General features: G+C 45.6%; 1 protein-coding gene across 1 annotated transcript in view; it reads right to left on the bottom strand.

The window, feature by feature from the left end:
- kcnk3a (potassium channel, subfamily K, member 3a) overlaps nt 1-21,244 on the bottom strand; it is a 31,334-nt gene extending 10,090 nt beyond the window's left edge. Inside the window, exon 1 of the mRNA XM_062550839.1 lies at nt 20,849-21,244. Within this exon, the coding sequence (XP_062406823.1) occupies nt 20,849-21,131 (283 nt within the window). The 5' untranslated portion in view covers nt 21,132-21,244. The remainder of the gene's footprint in view (nt 1-20,848) is intronic.
- Between the last annotated feature and the right edge of the window lie 1,283 nt (nt 21,245-22,527).

The following is a 22,527-nucleotide window of genomic DNA, read 5'->3' as shown; positions in this document are numbered from 1 at the left end:
AACTAGCCTGGAGACCATAACTCTCTGGTTCACAGAGTCTGGCCTAGATCCATTGGCAAACGTATTTCCTGGTTTGTGGACGCTTGTCTGAGGTTTGAGATCATTGGATTTCAATCACTAAGGTTTGGTAATGACGAATGTTAACCACGGGGGAAATAGTGGTCCAACAGATGGAGAGGCATGACCTTTAGGGTATCTGTGTGTAAATGACAACCACACAGACTTTGACCTGAGCGGTCTCCATCCTGATGGTGTGGTATGTCATATATGTTGGATGCCAGGGGGGGGAGAGGGCTTTGTTGGAAGCCCTTCCCACCTCCTTGTCCAGATGGTAGATGACAGTAAGGTGGAAAGTGGAAATCACTTTGGCAGTTTATGGAATATATGTAGCCTACAAAAAAGCAAAACATTAAATATATCTTAATAGAATCATTGAAAGCCAGATGTATGAGGTGCAATCATTGCATTTTTAGAATTGCGTTGGTACTTTGTACATTTCCATTTGAAGAGAAGGCGTAGACAAGACCACTTATTGCAGCTGGGTTTCAGACGCCTTTTCCTTAGAATCACTCCAATCACTCTTGGCATTCTAACACTTCTTGAGTGCTATCATACAGTAATTGTTTTCTTTCCAATTTTATTGCATCATGCTCATTTCGACTTGGCCAAACTGTCAGGTTATGAGGAGGGGTGGTGTAAATTGTTCATGATAAACACGGAGGGGGAAAAAAAAAAACAGAGAAAGATTAAAGATGGAGGCGGCAAAGGGGCCACTGCAGCATGGAGAAGCAGACTAGCCTCGGGCAACCCATTACAACCAGCTTCATGCCTTGGCAAAGTGTCTGGATGCTTTCAGAGCACGCAGAGACATTTTGTGGATGGTGAAGCCGTCCTGATTGGGAGCGACTGTGAAAGCACCACAGGGAATAAGAACTGGGAAGGGGGCATGTGGGGGGGGGGGGGATGAGGGAGGGTGTTGGGGAGGGCAGTGCCAACTGAAATGTGCCCGGAGGGGTTAGAAATCTTGGCCATGGCTCAAGCCGAAATGTTCTTAGACGTCTGCACCCCTGGGGCCAGGAGAGGACTGGATGCTAAACGCCTACAGAAGGACGAATGGAGCAGAGAGAGAAAGATGAAAAGAACACGGGGCATGATGCAGGTCAAGGGAAACACAGAGAGGGAGAAAGAGAGAGAATGAGAGGACATGTGATTAGACGGATAAATATACCAAGAAAGTGTGGATGAGAGAGAGTGCAGGAGAGGCAACATTTCTAAAGGTCCATTGACGGCACTGACTTTCAAAAAATAGAATGCTAGCTATTGTGTCAAAATTCAAGATTTCTTTGTTTCTCTGATAGGAGTGTAGAGGTACACACAATCACAATTCGGCATGTAGCCTACCTTGGTATTGAACTCACGGTTGGTAAACTAAACTAAATTGAACTAAACTAAAAATAAACTAAACTGACAAACGGTCCACCATTATATTTTTGCGTTGGAACTTCAATTTGAAAAAAAAAAACATGAACTGATTCACTGCTGATTGGTACAAATCTGTATTGAAACTAACATCCACCTAAACGGTTTGGTGTGAATATGTGTACCTTTACATCCCTATTCTCAGATTATATGGCATTTTAGAGTCAGGGATAAAAACATAACCCCACTTAAAACCACTTGAATCCTTTCAGCCTCTCTGTAAAATCTGCGATCCTTGTGCTCAGGGGCAGAAGGGTCTCCTCATCTCACCTCGGCCACTCCACTGCTACTGGGGCAGTTTTTTTGCCTTGTAAGGCTCTGAGTCTTGCCCTCGTAAGGGCGATTCTATCTAGGCTCACAGGACATGTATCCTCCCAGAAAATGTCATGTGTGCAATTGAGTGTGTTAGTGTGTGTGCAGACGTCACTGGCATCCTTCTCCATGCCTGGCAACCTTATCTACTGCTTATCTCTCTCTCTCTCTCTCTCTCTCTCTCTCTCTATCTCTCTCTAAAACAACTCTTCCTCCTTGTCTCCATGATGTGTGGAGTCCATGCCTCTTTCCTGGATCTCTCATCCTGATTGACGTCAGACCTTTCCCTCTACCTCCTCTTTCTGTCCCTCTGCGTTCTCTCTCTCTCTCTCTCTCTTGTGTCTCTCCTTCTTTGACTTTCTTCTCTCAGCTCTGATCCACGTTGGCTATTACATGCTCCATCTTCCCCTGCCCTGCCCCCCATCCTAGAAAGTGTTGTTCTTAAATTTCGAAACAACCCCCCCCCCCCTTCTTCCCTAACCCCCCCCAAACACATTACTAGCGGCCCAGTGCGTTCCCAGGCTGACTTGTTCCCCTTGAGTGGACACACGTCCTCCCGTTTTCCCAGCAGCCCCCTGTGATTCATGGTGGTCACACATCATGGGGATACCATCAATCTCTTATCGACACCTCGTCCTCGCCCTCACCCTCGGACTCGTCTGACAGTTTATGTATGTACTGTTGCGTAAAGCCATAATGCTCGGTCAAGCATGTGTGTATGGGTACACAGTACTTACACATACATATTTGCACACTCAAGCCAGGACACAAAGATGAACAGTACACACATGCTTTTACACATACATGCATACACACACAAATGTCTTGTCAACACATATAGGGACACTTGCTTATGGTGTTCGAATTGTAGAAAAATGCAGACACTCAGACACACACACACACACACACACACAAAGAGAGGGAGAGAGGGAGAGAGAGACACACACACAGACACATACTGTACATACACACAAACACACAGAGAGAGAGAGAGAGAGAGAGAGAGAGAGATACATACACACACACACACACACACACACACACACACACACACACACACATACGCATCGCTCTGTTGTGCACCTCCTGACCCATGATCCACTGCTGTGTACAGCTGCCTCTCGCTAGCGTCTGAGGCCAAGTGACTGTAGGTTTCTGGGAAATCTGGCTATTTGAGGTCTCTGTGACGCTTGTTTATCTCCCCAGAAGCCTCTGATGTAGAGCAGGAGCTTTCGCGGCCAGGGAGAGGCCCACTGTGTGAGGGAGAGGTCTTAGGGCGACTGGTCAAATAGACACTTCAGTCCCCAAACATCACCATACTTGTCCAAAGACACGTCTGAGGGTGTGGGGTCAGGGAAGGGAAGAGATTAAGTTGAAGCCCTCGGCAGAGGCTGTTGTTGGCTGCTTTTCATCGGAAAGTGACATCGGAAAGTTTTTTAAAAATGAAATTCGGCTGTTGTTGTACGGATTATGATACTCTAAAAGCATTTTTGATTTCGGTTTATGCTAGTGTGTCACTGTTCAGGTCGAGACAGTGACCAGACGCCCACGCCATATCTAAACACCTCTTTCAACCACTGCCGAAAATATGTCCGTCTAAAATAGCATCACGAGAATAACAAAAACATTCACCAGCATCTGTTGAACTTTGTTATGCATGACAGGTGGAAATGGGTTCATTTGTCCCGTCTAACACCTGTGTTCGAAAACACCATATTTGCTATGTTTACCTTTTTTGTACATCAACAGAAAGACATTTAGTCATTTTGAATGAGCTCACTTTTCCTTCGCCCTTGCCTGTGCCAGTCACTGGAGTGAAGTGACCTGAAATACGTCCGCAATGAGCTGTTGGCGATGCCATTTTAAGACCATGGGGCATGGAGCAGGTGCCGTTGTCTTCGCAGTACCACCACAAGACAGGGTAACCTGATAGTGTAAACCTTGTGTAGAACCGCAGGTGACAATTGTACTTAAAGAGTGGGTCATCCTTGTGCTAGAATTTATATTTAAAAAAAAAAAGGATTTTATTTGTTGATTATTCATCTCTGCTCCCTTCTCTATTGTGCGATTTTCTTAGAAAATACAGTAACTCTTGACTTGAGGTTATCTTTACAAGAGTGACATGACACTGTCATGAACATGTCATAAACATTATAAACAAGTCATAGACGTTGACAAAACACTTATTGTGCTTACTTACTTACTGTCATTAGGTTTTTTGTCAAGATCAGTTAGAGTTAGGGTTAGGGTTAGGGTTAGAGTTAGACTTACAGTAGAGTTAGGGTTCATGAGTCATGAGTCATGATAGTGTCTTGTCACTCTTATGCAGGTGCTGTACCTTCAAGTAGTGTAACCAAAAATACTAAGACATACATACAGTATACATCTCACATACAGCATGGGTTAACATATCTTGCCATAACAATGTATATAAAGTGGCCAAGTTTTGTCAACAGTACCTTAAACATTACTTATGGACCATTAGTGTGTTCGCTGAATTCCTTTGGCATATTTTCCATGATACATGCACATGTTTGTTTCTTCAGTATTGATGGGTGAATATTATCATACACAGAAACATCCAAAGCAAAATGTAGATTGATAACAGTCTGTATATTTGTTAGGCATTTGCCTACAGAGACAATGGACTGACCACTCATTGCATAAGAATTCTGAAGTAGCTTTAAAGGAATTTTGTATCATCATTTGGTTATGTAATGGCCCCTAGTATCATACTTATTAGATGACTTTAAAGCGTCTCAATCAGACCTTTAAGAGGCGCCATTAGCCATTTAAGAGTACTTCAGTCAGTACGCAGGGAAACAGAGACGAGAGAGCCTTCGGGCACAGCATCTGCTCACAAGAGGCTTTTATGCACATGGACACACACAGAAACTCTCTCTCTCTCTCTCTCTCTCTCTCTCTCTCTCACACACACACACACACACACACACAAAGATGCAAAGATATTATAGTTCAAATACAAAGCATAGATGAAGATACAAAGACTCAGATGAATACTCAAAGTATAACACATCACACACATACACATATCTTCACATATAGGCATTAAAACACACATTATGCAGACACCCACACGCATGCATCCAGCACGTACAGTATGCATAGGTACACGTACATGTCCTATGTATAGTACATGTGCTGGCACACATAGATAACACAACATGAAGACATACACAGAACACACATGTACCCACCCACCTGTGCAGCCCACATTGCACAGCATGCACACACACATGCGCATACACGCGCACACGCACACACACAGGCACACACATGAGCATCCTCCCACACACCTCCAAAAGGGCAACCTTGTACTATTGGCTCCTGGGCATACACACATTTCTCCTTTATGTTTATATGGGCAGTGCTTTATTTAGACACACACACACACACACACACACACACACACACACACACACACACACACACACACACACACACACACACACACACACACACACAGGCTATGTTCTCTTATGCAGAGCAGCCAGCGGGGTCAGGGATTGTGAGTGGAGCGCAACACAACGGGGCTGTATCTCACACATGGCCGCTTGCCTGCGATCGACAGCTCCGAGTTGGCAGCAATCTCACACAGACTGGCCCCTAACGCCAAAATCCATCCTAATGCACTTTACAAATGAGATGCCATATTTTTGGGGCTCCGAAGGGACAAGGTTTTCTTTTTTATGAATATTCAGAATGTCAACAGTGGCTATCGACTGGGGTATTTATGTGCTTAGGCACCGGCCTGTATGATATTTTTGCTTAACTGCTGAGGTCACTCGAAGTGAGAGGGCATCGTCGATATATTGGCGAAGTGGAGAGTTAGGGTTTATGGCCGTATTTGTGCAGCTTAGGAGACACAGAGGTCAGGCGTCCTGATGTTCAAAAAACGCTGAGCACTCAGAGACCACGTCCAAAATTGCACTCTCTAAACTGTCCCCGGGGAAGTAAATGGAATGAGGTTGGAAAATGTAATTGCCTACCAATATACGCTGATGTGACAATATGTGACATAGGAATGGGCAAAATAGTGCAAAAGCATGGTATCATGGTGGTCTATTTTACTCTTTATTGATGGATGGAAGGATAGATATAATTATGCCCTATTTGGACACGATTAGTTTTATGTGGAGACGTAGGGTAAAGTCAATTTACCACAGGATGTCTGTAATAGAAATGGGTATTTTGCACGAGAGTAAATATTGCAGACGTCCAATGGTAAAATTACTGTAGCCCCTCTTCTCCCTGTAAAACAAATCCTGTCCGAATAGGGCCTTCAAGTGCCTACATGCTCAAAACAATGTGGACAACTGTGTTTAAACAGGATATGACGGAATATCTACACACATTTTTACAGAGGGTTGTACAGTATTCGTCCAGGATTAATATTAGCCAAGGTATTTTTTACAGACCATTTTACAGAAGGTAAAAGTTGCCTTTATTTCTGATATTGTCCGTAATAATTACTGGTATGGCACAGGAAGAGAATAAAACCCTTTACTTTACCCCACGTCTCCAAGTAAAACTAATCTCGTCCAAATATGGCGTATACTGTATATGCCTGTATATTCTCAGAAAGCCACCAATGTCAAGATAAGATGGAATGATGCTTCATTCTTTCATGAAATATAATTTAATACCTTTTAATTATTGCATTGTTTTTTGTTTGTACGTCGCCTTGGACAAAGGCGTCTGCTAAGCAACCATAACCATAACCAATACCTAATATATATAAATAGCAAGGGATACTCGGGCACTATGCCTTTTTTGCTGTTTCTTGAGGTACTTAATCAGTCAAAGAGGAAGGCTTTACTTTGTTGACATTGTTTATTTACAAACAGGTTTCTTTACGAGCCTTTAGAAGCCTGGGCACTCAGATGACACTGGCATTTCCGTTACGGGAACAGTGCTGGTGCCATCCTGAATGTGTGTGTGTGTGTGTGTATGTGTGCGTACGTGCGTGTGTGCGTGCGTGCGTGCGTGCGTGCGTCTGTGTGTTTGTGTATGTGCACGTACATACATACACATGCATACATGCAAATGTATTCTATCAATTTATCCTACGGTATGGGCAGCACAGGACTATTTTCACCATGAAAATGGTCTTGTTAATGCTCCCAGAAACCCAGATTTGATGAGAATTTGATCTCTCTGGTAGATGTAGCAGACATTGTGCAACAAGGACATTGAAGAGCAGTGAAAGGTTCATGGCTGGCACGGTTTTCTTTACACACACACACACGACTTCCAAAGACATAGCACAAGGTCTTTGATACTATTCCACAGCTGATGGAGGTGTTTTTGAAGACTGATTTTGATTTGATTCTGCTGATTGCTGGCAACTCTCAAGTTTAGCCAGTGACTATTTACTCAGATGAATGCTTTCATTTAAAAATAGCCAGTTCCTCTCATTCCAAGCCAAGCCCTTCACACTCCAATTCTCCATATCTCTTTCATTCTGCCTCAATCTCTCTCCTTATATTTTGCACTCAACCTTTCAATTTGACTCTCCATCCTCACCCCCACCCAATGCCATTTCTTCCTTGAATGATCAGACTCCTTCTCTCCCCTTTATTCTGGATCTATTACTTTCTAAGAGCACCGTCTCTCTATCGCTTTCTATCTATTCATCCTCCTCAGGAAATCTGTCTCTCTCTCTCTCTCTTTCTGTCTGACTCTCCTTCAGTCATCCAGTTCCAGCGAGACGTGCAGACAGCAGACTCCCTTCACTGGCTCTCGGTTCTTAGATAATGAATGCCATGCAGACGGGCACAGAGGGACGACGGCACACATGGGCACACAGACACAGTGGCACGGGCCACACAGGGTGCCACGCGCCACAGCGGGCAGATGCAACAGACATCTGCCAGCCCACTCTCACTGAGAGAGAGAGAGAGAGAAAGAGAGAGAGGAAGAGAGAGAGAGAGAGAGATGGAGAAAGAAGGGGGGATAGGGAAGCAGGCACCAGGGCCAATGCATGGATCACTTTACTTCTCCTGTCTGCCAGCCAAGCGAAAGAAACCGAAGTGAGCACATTGTGCTGGAAAGAAAAAGTAGAGCAGGAGAAAGTAGAGGAAAGGAAGACCAAGATCCATTTTCATCCAGTTTCTACTACCTCAACCTCCTCTTTATCATCATTCTGTGGCCTACTGGTTAAGGCTTCGTGCTTGCAAGCGAAGGGTTGCTGGTTTGATCCCTGACCTGTAGGAAAAATGTGGGTGGGGGAAGTGGTTGAGCACTGCTCTCCCATACCCACATCCACGGCTGAAGTGCCCTTAAGCAAGGCACCTAACCCCTCACTGCTCCCCGAGCGCCGCTGTATGAAGGCAGCGCACTACTCCAGGTTAGTGTTTGCTCCTCCTCTGTGTGTTCACTGTGTGTTCACTGTGTGTGTTCACTAATTCACGGATGGGATAAATGCACAGACCCAATTCCTTGTATACGCAAGTATACTGTACTTGGCCGAGAAGCCTGATTTACATCATCATTAGCAACATCAGCACCACTACAATCATCATCATCATCATCATCATCATCATCATCATCGCCATCATCATCATCCGTCTCCATCCTTCCATCGTGGTATAATTCATTGATGACAGCGATCAATAAGCCTGACAAGTATAACTCGAGATGGCATGCCCACCTGACGCTGCAGAGACAGTGTTGGGTGTTTTGGCACGGTGAGCGTCTGCCTCCGCAGCCTCCACAGCCTCCGCCGAGAGGTTACCCGACGCTTCATGACACCGTGGCGCATGGACGGGCACAAGGCCACGGGTGGTAAGCCTATATCACCCCCCATCACGGCTATATCACAGAGCTGGCACACAGCACAATGCTGTGTGACCTCACAGACAATTAAAATAGGTAACAGAGCTGACTTGCAGAAAAAAGTGTAAGACAAGACCTCTTTGTCTTTCACTCCGGGTAGAGACTATTACTGTCAAAGCCGGTGTGACTTTGCAGGTTTGTGATCCACGCTAGCCAGTTGGCTATACCAAAGAGTTTAGAGAAACAACATACCACTGATCTACTACTACTGGTTTAGACAACAACACTCGTGTTTGCATTTGGCATTGAGTCCTGTTTTAATCGCTGGGAGATGATTTAATTATCTGATCACTGGACACGGCTTATCGTTATGCAAGAACTAATACAAACACTAACGTGATGAGGTTCTCTGATTGAGCATGAAGGCCATCAGAAGACCAGCGCAGGAGTGTCTGGCTCCTGTAGCCGTCTTTTCCTAATGGACCCAAATAGCCACAATCACCGCTGGAGCTGACCCACGATCAGTGAGCCGGTGCGTATCGCCAGACGTCTGTTCAGCTCTTTTGGTCTGGGCTAGCTGATCAAATAAGCGCAAATTAGCTGACGGATGGACATCTTTTGCCTGTTGCCATTTAAAGTTGGTGCATTAAGCGTGGCGGTAAGCTTCAGCAGTAGTGTTAGCTTGTCGTCAGGTACTGTACTCAGCCTGTTACATACAGTGAGGGAAGGCCGGTGCTGTCGGCGAAAACAGAAACATAAAACCTCCGTTTCACCTGAGCAGAGAGAATGGCCACAGGCCGGCCATATGCTGCCCTGAGACAAGCGCGCGAGAGAGAGGGAGAGAGAGAGAAATGGATAGAGAGAGGGAGAGAGAGGGACAGAGAGAGAGAGAAGGAGGTGAAGAGAGGAGGCGGGGGCTGGTCTGAGGTACCTGCGTCTGAACCGCATCCTTGTCCTAGATTAGGAGGACAAGCTCACTCTCCACCAGCCCCTGAGACAAACACTCTGACTCTCCTCTGAAAAAAACGAGTTATAAATAAATAATAGCAGTGGTGGACGGGGACGGAGAGGAACGACGGGCTTTTTAGGCGCTGATGTGTCATCACTTCATCACGCTCTTTTCTCTCCCTGTCCTTCGCTCTCCCCTCTCTCTCTCTCTCTCTCTCTCTCTCTCTCTCTCTCTCTGTCCAACTCTCTCTTTGGCTTTCTCTCATTCTTTCTATCTGCTTCTCTCTCTCTCTCTCCCCTTGTCAAGAGTTGTTATGGTGAAACACAGCCATTCGGCTTGTCTGAGAATTATGTGAGCATCATAGGGTGAAGTGCACCAACAAAAAAAGTAAAAGAAAGAGGGGGTGAGAGAGAGGATGAAAACTACAAAAAATGTCTGTACCCATAATCCCCACCTCATCAGCTAGCTGGCATTCCTCCTTGCCCTGGAGGGTAAACACTTGCTCACCTATTACCACGCTGGCCCTGCTGTAAGTGGCATCACGCCTTCGCGCCACCGAGATGCTCCTGAGACAGACGCAAGACGCATTACACAACCTAAGCGACATGAGGTGAAAACCCTGTGCAGTACAGTGGAAATGACAGACCTGTGGACACTAATCATGCCATGTGTCTTCTCAAGACACATTTAACAGTCTCAAGGGGGGTGGGGTGGGGTGGGGAGGGTGTGTGGAGGAAAACCTCTTGACAGGGAAGACTGGTGGGGGGAGGTCTGTAATCAATGTCAGAATAAATGATCGGTGCATGTTAATTTACAGTTTAGCATCCATCAATTTTGTTGTACATCTGAAGCCATAACTCAGAAAGGAGATCCATAAGGGGATATTCCCACAGCAAACAGGCTGCAGCATATTCATCAGAGACGCACTCTTCTTTCCTGTGAGTCTTAAATGTTTTGGAAAAATATAGAGAGCCTTAAGAGACAGCCTCAGATTAAATATGTATACAGCCGTGTGGATTACCTCCCTGAGGTGTCTGTTAAACTGACAAGCCCACCGGTTATTGGCAGAGACATCTCCACCAACCAAACCCAAAGCTTTCAGCTTCACAGGCAGTAGCTGACAGCGTTTAGCTCCTTTGGCTTGGCTGATATTAGCTGATTTCTTCTGGTGTGGTGGGACACCACAGACACAGTTAATGATGCAGACCATGGGTTGAATTAATGCCGTTTCCTCATTTGCACTTTGTGGTAACAACTCAATACTGCCACATAATCACATCAAGCTGCCACACTTTTTGAGAGGTTACAGTTCGCAGCTGTTGCATATCGCGCATGTGTCATCAGGGCACATTTATCAACCTGATCAATGGACCTTTTCCCCCCAAGACCTCTTGCTCACCTCACCCACCTGATGAGTCCAGTCACTGCGATCATACGGGGGTGGGGGGGTTGGTGGGGGAAGGTATTGTGAGAATTGACTAAACCAGGGCTTTTTTTTGTGTCGGCCTTTCGATCAAACAAGGGTCTGGTAATTGATTGCGATGTGACGTGACGTGACGTGACGTGACGTGACGTGATGTGACGTGACGTGACGTGACGTGACATGACGTGACGATGCTGAGGACTATCACAGGGGCCTCTCCGAAGTCCGCTCTCCAGACAAACAGTAAGCGAGTCGGTTCTGTTCTCAGTTCTGCATTATTAATCTGGTTCAACTGGCAGCGTGGTGTCGGAATTCCCAAGGTGGCTGGACTTAAATTTAGCAAGGATGCTCACGCTGGAAAATGACTCGGCACAACAACTACACTGATTAGTGTTTGCTTAGGATACAGTGTCAGTGTAGGACATAAATCACCCGATGGAGAGCAAATATACTGTACTCAACTTCTATGAGGAAATGTAAGCATTCCTATTTGGTTTCAATTCACAAGTTGTTCTATCCAAATTGTTTGATGTTTGACACTTTTATGAGCCCTCGGCAATACTGCACTGATCTTTGTAAAAACTATAGCTAGGGCAAGAGCTGTGTCATAAGTAATTAAGTTAATATTGAAATAGTAGATTAAGTGAGTAAAAAAGTTGATTTATTTCTTCTAGACGTGACACAAATATAACCAGAACCACAATCTAGAGTAAATAACATACTATTGGTAGTACATTTGCAAAGACGCTTTATGTGATGGTTTTCAGTAAAACTTAAAAGGTGCAGTTGTTGAGTTTAATCCAAAACGCTTTTTTGTCATATTCAGTGAATTTCTGACTTCAAGAAAAGACAAGTGTATGTCTTTGGCTGTTGAGTTGAAGTGCAACAACAGGGAAATGTCAAAAGCCTGTACCACGGACTGCTCCTTCAATATAACTTGTAGAGCACAGTTATAACACGCAAGGATGTTTCAAGGCCTGTGATGTGCGGTCACCTTGTGCTCAACTTTGTTATGATCACACTTGTGCTGACACTTCCCCCTAGCCTAAGCAGTCCCCCAAACCTTTGTGTGTGAAGTGAAGGGGGACCCACACACACATCTATGTTTAGAGAGTCCCTTAAGAAAAAAAAAGTTGCACAACGTCCTCTCCAAAGGCCTTTGGAAAGAGTTCTTCTTGACTTTCCCTGTTGTACTGTATATCAATACTTTGAGAGATTTGCATCTCTTCTGAGACAGCTTGTCCGCTGGAAACTGGGATATCTGTTGTGGGGGCCTGAGTGCATCTGTTCGGAAAGGTAATTCTAGACTCTAGCCCTAAACTTTACCCCAGAGCTTGTCGCTGGGTTACCTCAACAATTAACACCCAATCGGGCTACTCGCAGACACATGCTGGTGTCGATTTACAGGCATTTGTTACTGTATGTGTCTGAGCTCTTCTCTTTCCATCCTCATATCCATCTCTCTGTCACTTCATCTTAATCTACTTCATCAACATAATGGTTCAGGGCTGCCTTTATGCAGATACTAATGTGTGTTTGTATATGTATCTTACTGTCTGTATCTACCTGTCTGTGCATTTGTAAACAAATGTAAACAAATGCATGTAAATTCCAGAATGAAACGCTTTGGAAAAGACAGGAATCCTTGGAAGTGTCTTTTTGACATCCTTAGAAATTACATAATCTCTGTGAGCCTTGCCAAATAACTACATTCAGACAACCCAATCTACATATTGCGCCTTTAAACCAAGATATTTACAGAGGTTAATCAAAAACCTGGCTTGTTCCTGTTGAAACTGTCACGTGTGGTTTTTGCACTCCGGGCTTCATATGCCTTGTGGCATTGATTCTTTAATCTCCGTTGTCTAATCGAGTCCATTAAACGACCAATCAAATCACAGAGGCGGCCCCCAGTCTCAGGGCAATCCATATGATTTGATGAGCCGCAGCTTCTAGGCTACGCCTATCATTTCATTGAGAGGGAGGGAAAAAAGACATCAGAGAGAGAGCTCGAAGTCCTGACATCAGCTTAAAAGGCGAGCTGAGAGAGAGAGAGAGAGCCCAGGCGATCTGCGTGCTGTGCGGACCTTCATTTCATTTCTGACTCCCTCCAAAAGTCATAATTTATTTATCTGCACGGCTACTACTTACGGGATGGAAGGATGTGTGGGGTATGGGGGGGTGGAGGAGGAGGAAGGGGGAGGGGGAGGGGGAGGGGGAGGGAGGTTATCTGAGCGGCTTGAGAGATTTAAGCAATACTTCTGTCATCTCTTCTTTTTTTCCCTCTCTCCAGTAGGTTTACTTGGATTAAAGGGTCCAGTAGTTCTGTGTGAGTAAAAAGGCAGATTCTGAGTAGAGAGAGAGAGCGTGTGAGAGAGAGAGAGAGAGAGAGATAGAGAGGATGATAAATAGAGAGGAGGGAGGGAGGGAGGGAGAGAGAGAAAGAAGGGGAGAGGGGAGGGCAAGGCCACTGATTCATTTCCCATTAACAACACACAGTAGGTGCCAGAGACATGTCACACAACATGACCATACACACTCACCCTCCACACAAGACCTCCCCGTTGACATGCCTCACTCTCTCACACCTGCCTGACTCGTGCCCCTCTCTTTCTCTCATCTTAAACCCCCCCCCCACCCCCCTCTCGTTCCCCCGCAACTTAATCTGATGGAGCTTTCATGTCCTAAAAGTAGCTTTATGTCTCACCGAAATCCATTCAGTGATTTTACAAGTCACACAACCTTTAAGGGGATGCCAGAGATTACACTCTTGGTGTTGCATCACAAAAAGCATGTCTCTCTCTCGCTCTCTCTCTGTATGTGTATGTGTGTCTGTGTGTGTGTGTGAATTGAGTGTGACTGAGTGCATCTACAAATCTGTAAAGGTAGATGTATCTGTAAATCCACCTGCAGACACTCTAAGTATGTCTGAGTTTTATGCAGATGTGATTGAGTTTACAGTAAGTGTGAATGTATGCATATGTGATTAAGTATGGAATGTGTGTGTCTGTGTGTGTTTGTGAGCGTGTGTGTGTGTGTGTGTGTGTGTGTGTGTGTGTGTGTGTGTATGTGTAGGTGTGTGGCTACATGTCCTCTACATGTGTAAGTGCATGAGATTGCCTACAGTAGGTGCCAAATGTGCACCCACCGACCACACTAAGTCCTGGCGCTGCCCTTGCCTTGGTGCCCAGTGGTGCCCGTGGACTGGGCACCGGGTGGCATGTTGTCACTTGTCATCCGAGCGCGTTTTGACCGTGAGCGGAGCGGGCAGCCCAGTGGCGCATGGCGTGGCCTGACTCTGGGGTCACACGAGGTCACCTCTCATCTTTCCTCCCCGTTGAGCAAGGTCCCCGTTCCGCGCGGACGACTCTTAGAACCGACAAGGTGCGTTCCTTAAGGTCAAACGCAGCGTGAAGAGGTTGTCGGCTTCATGAACCGGGTGAGTCAGAACCTTATAAATACAGACTCGCTAAGGAGCCCCTCTGCATGTGTTTGCAGTAGTTGCAAAGTGAAGATAGGCTGTTGGAGCAATATAAAAATCAAATTGCTCTTTTCCCCCTTGGCGTCAATTTTCAGGTGTTATGGGAACACCTTTAGATGTTTTTTTTTTTTTTTCATCGTGTAGGTGTGGAAAATGGGACTAAAGTGGTACCCGGTGCATCGTAAAGTGACATGATGAGGTCATATACTGTACCTGCGCCGTACACCAAATGTACGTTGTGCAATGCCAGGCCTTCCAGACACGCCATGGCAGCGAGAGATGTACTGCTCTCCCTCAGCGCAACATCAGAATGAGTTTATGAAGCTGTTATTTTGAGGTGAAATAAAAGCAACACAGCGCCTCTTTTATCTGATGCAAACCCATTGAACCCATGGTGTGCTACAGTAGCTGCTATGTTCCAGTGGCCTTTTTTTATGAGGCGTTTCTTGTTTTTATGAGACTGAGTTACAGGTTTATAGAGTGAGGCTGTGCATTTCTGGGGGACACGAGTTTTGGAGGAAAAATGATCACTAATAAGAGTTCATTTTAGACACAACCAGCGCTGAATTCACCTAGTGCACGCCTAAGACGAGGTAATTGGATGCATTCCCCCCAGTTCAGATCTGGAATTGATTTTCTCTTCATTTTGGGCATGAGTCAGGGATTTGCATAAACTAGCCCACAATGTGTCTTGGTGTCAGCCTGTGTGCCGCACTCACTCAGTAAGAGACACTTATTTGCTGTAAAGGATGGAAAGGGTTCCAAAATGGCCGCCAGCCCTTGTTTCTGTTCCACAAACGTTCACGCAAGACACCGTGTGAAAGCATCATTTCTTTCGCATGTTCTATAAATAACTTTTCTCACATTGTGACGTGATAGTGGTGATGTCAAAAATTGCTTATGGAAAAGGTTTGTGTCAGTAACTGTCCTCAGTAAGACTTAATAACGTTAGCTGTCACAACGGTCCCTTTCTGTCTATTTTTGTATCCACAAGTACTCTCTCAGGGTTTTTGATTCATCTCGGAAGTACTCTGTTGGCTTCCGTTACGATCTCTCTCCTATTTATGACCATTTCATTGGGACCGTTCACGGAAATGAGTCAATAATACAATGGCGTCCATGCCACGCAAACAGTGGCTCAACAGTCTTCCATCCATGTGGGGTATTGATAATCAGTTCAGTTTCCATGTATTCTCACGTGGCAAGAAATATGCAGCTTTACGACCTTAAAGACAGTTGGTGTAAAATACTTTTAAATGCTCTTTACAATCTGATGATCTGTGAAACCACCATAGATAAGACCTGGGCGCTATAATAACATACGTATCTGTTTATGTTGTTATTTACTTTATTTCTCCATCTATTTATGTAGTCTATGCATGACAAAACCATTACAGAATAACTACACGTTGCCAGGAAAAGAAATGGAGGATATACTGTAGCTAGACAGATGAGGAACTATGAATCATCGAGAGAAAGATGAAAACAGATAGAGAGAGAGATAGAGGGAGAGAGTGTAGTGAATGAGCTGGTAAGAGATGACTTGTCTTTCCGTAAGGTAATCCTCTTTTATCTGTGGGCAGAGGGTTCGAGCCTTTTCTCTCGTTCCTGATGTAATTGCTGATGGACTCTGAAGGGCTCGCCGCATCACTCCTCGGAGTCTGCTATGACCTGACACTCGCACGGGATACTCACAAGTCATTTAGCTCTGCTCAGGCCCTCTCTGCCTGCCTCATACCGCGCGCACACACACACACACACACACACACACACACACACACACACACACACACACACACACACACACACACACACACACACAGACAAACACACACACATGCACCGCACAAAGACGCACAGACATAACGCACAGACACACACACACAGACAGATGCGCACACACTGCACACAGACAGACACACACACACACACACACACACATACTTCTGTCACTGACCTGCTTACGCATAACTTTGAGTTTGCATTTATTATTTTCAACAGATTATGTTGAGTCTATGAGAAAAATCTTTGATCATAACATGAGGTCCCTGTCCAATGAATCCAAAGGTAAACAAGCGTGTGTGTGTGTGTGTGTGTGTGTGTGTGTGTGTGTGTGTGTGTGTTTGTGTCTCTGCACACGTACATTCAAGTGCGTATGCTAACGGCTGTGTATACACACTAGACCTCGGCTTGTTCACAGTACGCGTATGTGTGTGTGTGTGTGTGTGTGTGTTCAGTCCTGCCTCTTGAAGCCTCTGTTCAGGGCTATTCATCAACGGCTTTATGAGCACAGCCGATCCAACCAGTTTAAAAGCAGGTCAGATTACCTAAGTAGGCTGCGGTAGGTGAGAGAGCCTCCACAAAGCCCCAAGTGTCATTGTCAAAAGCTGTTTTCTGCCCGGCCATGTTTAGTATTTCTCCAGCATACTGAATATATTATTCTGACTGCCATTTATTGACATAAATCAAAAACCTATCATAAACTCCTATGGACGGGCACTGGTACAGAAGACTCAGACTCATTGTTTAGTAATCCATCAAAGGTGATCCGGAGACTTGTTTCCATAACATTTATTCAGGGCAGGAGACGTGGTCCCGTTTGCTAAAGGTAAAGTAATGCACTTTTAAGTGACAGGTCATTTGTTGTTTGAAAGGCAATTCCAGCACAACACAACACAACCAGCGCTAAAGCCCTTTTTCCTCAAAAAGCCTCCATTCTCTCCAGCTGTCACTTGCTGGAACTACAAAGCGTCAGTCCAAAAAAGACGAGAACAAACAAGCATCTCGAGCTAAGAGCCGTGGCATCGGAGAGGCAGAGACGCCGGGATGCCAAACGGCTTCGCCCGGGCCAGAGGGAGACGTGGCTGCTATTCCTGCCTGCTGCCTGCTGCCCACTGCCGCCATCCCCCAACAACCTACAAAAGCGCCTGAAAGTAAGCCACTGCTGAAAGTCTCGGCCCCATCCCCAAGCTGTGCCATCCACCCGGCGTGCCCGACCTCGAGGGGGTTACAGTGATGCCCTGTGCCCGCCCCGGTGACGTGAGAATGGGCTGGAGGGGGTCGGGGGTTAGGGGTGGCGCTGCCAGGGGCATTTACCCAAAGAGGATGTGTGCTGACGGGTCCCAGCAGACCAGAGCCCAAAAACCCCTCCTCTGATGCCAAGACCCACATGGCCGCACTCCCCCCTCTTCATCAGGCGTGCCAGGGATATCGGAATGTCAGCTCGGCAGGTCCACAGCTTTATTTACTCTTCGTGATCCCAAATTCCTTCCATGTCACAGCCTCTTTCCCAGGAGAAGGCGAGGAGAAGAACAATCTTTTTTTTATTGGGGAGGCTGGGTGGGGAGGGGAGGGGGGGGGGGGGTAGTTCTGGTTCTGTTGATTTTCACTGTACCGTGCACTGCCCGTTCTCAGAAAGCCCCCAAACACACGCCTCTCCACACACCACCCCCCCCCCCTCCCCTAACTAAAACACCAGGATGTGTTTATGCACGTGCACAAGCAGCGAGAGGTCAAATCATCCCAAACACCCTCTCCCTCTCCGGGCGCGTTGTTAGCAGGCTCCACTTGGGTGTTATTCTCACGTGGGCTTTAAAGCTCATCACACTCTCACATCTCTCTCATCTCTCTCTCTCTCTCTCTCTCTCTCCCTCTCTCTCTCTGTTTCTAAATCCTCCCTATCTCCTCTGTTTTTGTAACCCCTCTCCCACCCGACCAACCATGAGCCCTCTTATTTTTCCCCCCTCAAAACTTGCCCTTCAGCTCAAGAAAACATTGCATTTTATGAAGCTAATGTTTTTCATGTGCTCTCTCTCTCTCTCTCTCTTTCTCTCTCTCTATCTCTCCTTCTCTCTCTCATGTACTTTCTTCCCCTCCTCTTATTTCATGTCAGTCATTTGCTGATCCCTTGAGAGTCCGTCACTGTCTTGATCGCTCGGAGCTCTTTTGTCAGGAGGCGCAGGCCCCTTTTCCCACAAAATTGCCCTGTAACATCAACAACCCCCAAGATGGACATTGTTTCGCTGAAGGTACAATAGTTCACGAGGGACAGCCATTTCAAAACAATGTCAGACAACAGGTTCCAAGACAGTTCATCGGGCAGTTGCAGGAAACTTCTCAGTCAAGCTGTGAGAATCTCGTCACATTATTTGGTGTTGATTAAACCACTCAAGCTCCTAACCCACAACAAAACTGATGAGCTGCCTCTCAGAGCAATTCATCATTAATGATTAACGATGCCTGAAAAGTACCTCACCTAGGATATCAGCCCGCAAATTGCACCGCTGACGAGTACAGGGTGTGTGTGTGTGTGTGTGTGTGTGTGTGTGTGTGTGTGTGTGTGTGTGTTCCTGCAAAACAAAGTGCAACTCTCCAAGCCACTTAATGGCTGAAGGGTAGGGGATGTGAGGGTGCCTGAGGAGGCCGTGGGACTCTGTCTGCCAGGTAGTGGGGCGAGAGGCTGATGGGAGTCACGTGTGGTGGGGAGAGTGTGGAGTGGCTGGTCTAGGAGGGTCAGTGGCTGGGCAGGCTCAGGTGGGCGTATGGGTCGAGGGGAACGGGGCAGTGGAGGCGGTGTTCTCATCAATACTTGATGGACACAGTGAAAAGCTCTGTCACTCCAGCTGCCTTTCGCGGCCTGGCACCGCTCTCACAATTACAGAATGCGGTTTCAGCCGGACGGATCGGGTTTGGCCCGCAATTAGTGCTAGCGACGTGCTAGGGTTACAACCCCGGGTCGCTGTGAACAAGCGCCCCAGTGGCTGTCGGGGTTTTGCAGTGGGCAAACACTTGGGGAGGAGATGGAGTCAAACACAAGAGAGGTCTGTATGGTCAAAGCAATGGGACCTACAGATGCTAGCTCTGTCAGCTAAGGGTAATTCAAACTTGCTATGGAAGTGGAAGTATAAGATAGATCATGAGAAATTGCTGATATGACTAGGTACTTCCCCTAACACCTGTCTTCCTTGCTCTATGATTGTTTCTTTTCCTCCAGTCAAAGTAAAGTCCAAGAGGTCATTCATGTCCATGAAAGTGCCCTGTTTCATTATTAATATGCATATGTAAAATTGATAATGTTGCTTATCGCACCACCCCATGAATGGATCAACATAAAGCATGCACATGTTTATATGTATAGAATATTATGTATGGAAAAAAATATGAATAGGCCTGCATGATGCTATTGAACTTGATGGACAACTCGTGACATTTTGAGAATATTTTCTATGTATGCTTCAAATTCCAGATGCTTTAGTTTTGTTGCAAACAAGCTGTTGCATTTAACACTATTTCACGTATGTCCTTAAAAATACCTCAGATTGACAGATTGTCCGGTAGTTGTTGTGTTTTTAAGATCTACACTTACAACAAAACAATCAATGACAAAGCAGGTGACGACGCTGACAATTCCGGTTATGTCATCACAGTTGGACGGATTTGTCTCATAACAGCAACAATCCTTAGTCCATAAATGAACAGCCAGCTCACTGGACAGTAGACCTTTGACCTACATGGAGACTGTCGAATATGAACAATAGGCAACAAGCGCCCAGATCCTGACCTGTCCCATTCCACCTGTGCCCAGACACTGTCATAGCCAAACGCACAAGCAGTCTCTGACAACGACGTGTTGACATAGCCTGTCTGAATTGGTAAGTCCTTGATTTCCGCTTAAAGTCAGTGTTTTTCAGACTATATTTTGTGCCAGACTAAAACCTGTTCCATTGAAACGACAAGCAACCCAAGTTTCGTTAGTGAGGCTCGTGTTTTTTGTAACTGAACCGCTTAGAGATATAAGCAAATTTACTATAGAGCCACTGCCATGAAAAAAAAAAGAAAAACAAGTAAACTGTTTTTGTTGTCCTAAAATGGTAAATATTTCAAGGTCAAAATATTATGTTTTTTTTCTGCCCGGGGTATTAAACACTGTGAAATCGCCTCCTCGTGGTCCATCTGTAAGGGGTCATTCAACAAGTCTGAAGCAAGTGGAATGGAGCGATCTCTGGGTGCCCTTTACGCATGATGGAACCGAGTGGACATTTCATCCCCGTAAGTGATTTGATCAACTAGTCCCGTGGGCGCCCATAAATAAACCACTCACAGTTGTTATGGCTCCATATTTGATTAGAATGGGCAACTGCTTTAAGCAAAATATAACTAGTTGATGAGACAATATATGGACTAGCCTACAGATCAGGACGGGGGGTATTTCTTAGCAGCAGACTCTGATTTTCTTCAAAAGAGAACTAAACTGGAGTTTAGCCTACTTGCAGATATACTTGAAGTTATTTCAGGTAAAAGAAAACCTTCTGCTGTGTGTGATGTCAAGTGTAATGCATAGATGATTCGTGTCTTGGTGTGTGATTACGTTAACCTTTAACTTTTGAAGTCTCTTAACTCATCTTACCTATGGTCGTGATCACAGTGATGGCGAAGTAAAAAGAACCTGCGAATTTCCACTGGACTCCTGCCTTGTGCGGCTTCAGCTGCAATACCACCCCCTCCAGCTCATCGAAGTTGACTTTGGACAAGTTGTATTTCTCCATCAGCTCCCGTTTCCTGGCGTCCAGCTTTCTCTTCTGGGTAGTCTCCTTTTTAGACTCCAAGGCATCGAAAACAGCCGCTCCGACCAGCAGGTAGGTAAACGTGCAAATGATCAGCGCGAGGGTCCTCACGTTTTGCCTCTTCATGGTCAGGGTGAGTAGGGGGGCTCCAGAAGTTTGACGGTGGATCTTGAGGATGGCGAGCTGGGCTGGTTCATGGCTCCGCTTGGTCTGGTCAGAGAGGACCGGGGGTGCACCGGTGGACGGCCAGATCCGATAGTGACTTTATTGCCGAAGCGCGCGTTTTCTCGGAGCTGTTCGTTCAGCACCACCCCCTATTTTCGCATGCCGCTCTCTCTATCTCTCTCTCCCTCACTCTAATTCACTTACACACTGAAACACCCTATTCCTCTCTTCCTATCGTTTCCTTTCCCCACCCCTCCTCTTAACCCATGCGCGCGCATGCTTGTGAAGAATAGACTGTAATAACGCAACACACATGCGTTTTTGAATAAGCTTTTAATTCAGTTTAACGCACATTGAAACACGTGTTTTTTCCCCAGAAAAACCGCTTCATGCTGATTTAAGTCATGTAGTATTTCAATCAATATCATACCATGTTTAGACTTTTAATAAGCGTTTTCACATTGACTGAAACATGAAAGATGTCGGTGTCCCTAAGGGAACGTCACCGTTAAGTGCATAGAAAGCGCTAAAAGGTTCTTCTTGTCATTTCCTTATAAACGTTTTTTTTATTTATTTATTTTATTTATTTATTTCAGGGAGCCTTTTAAGTTGTATCATACTCTCAAAGGAGCTTCACCCAATCCCCGATGATTCAATATCTGGTGGAGCAGCCTATTTGTCGTTAACTTAAATGACCCCTAAACATAACAGGGTGGGTGGGTGGTGTGTGCTCATTGAAAGCTTGGATTGTGCACTACAGTAGCTTGTTTTGTTTTCCTAACATGTAACTACAAGAAGTTACAGGTGGAAGATTTAAAGTGACCGCATCTTCTCTGTCATTTGTCATTGTCAAAGAAGTCTCCAAGGACAGAGTACAGTATCAGACCGTTTTCTTTTTCTTTTTTTGTCCCCAAGCGCATTTAGTCACACGCCTCAATCACTGTAATTAGAGTCCATCTTGGCCAAGCATATTGATGAATGTCAAATGTGGAGAAGGTTCTGGAACCTGTCACATTCCATCTGTGACTGGAATGCTGTCCTCTCTGGGACGTTCTGAGTGAAGCCAAGAGCTAATGAGCTGGACCCCCCCAGCCGACTTTGGACATAATCCGGAAGTGACTCCAGTTCTGCCAAGACACTTTTCTGTTGACATTCTCTCTCTCTCTCTCTCTCTCTCTCTCTCTCTCTCACACACACACACACACACACACACACACACACACACACACACACACACACACACACACACCCTTCACTGACACTTGTTTGCCACCAGATTCAGCTGTTGGATTATGTAAGGATACTGGAACCCTGGAAACATTTCCCAAGTAAATGTTTTAGTATCAAATGTTTTGTC

Source organism: Sardina pilchardus, chromosome 12 (genome assembly GCF_963854185.1).
Source record: "Sardina pilchardus chromosome 12, fSarPil1.1, whole genome shotgun sequence".
In the NCBI taxonomy this organism is placed as follows: Eukaryota; Metazoa; Chordata; class Actinopteri; order Clupeiformes; family Clupeidae; genus Sardina; species Sardina pilchardus.
This window is presented reverse-complemented; position numbering and strand designations above follow the sequence as displayed.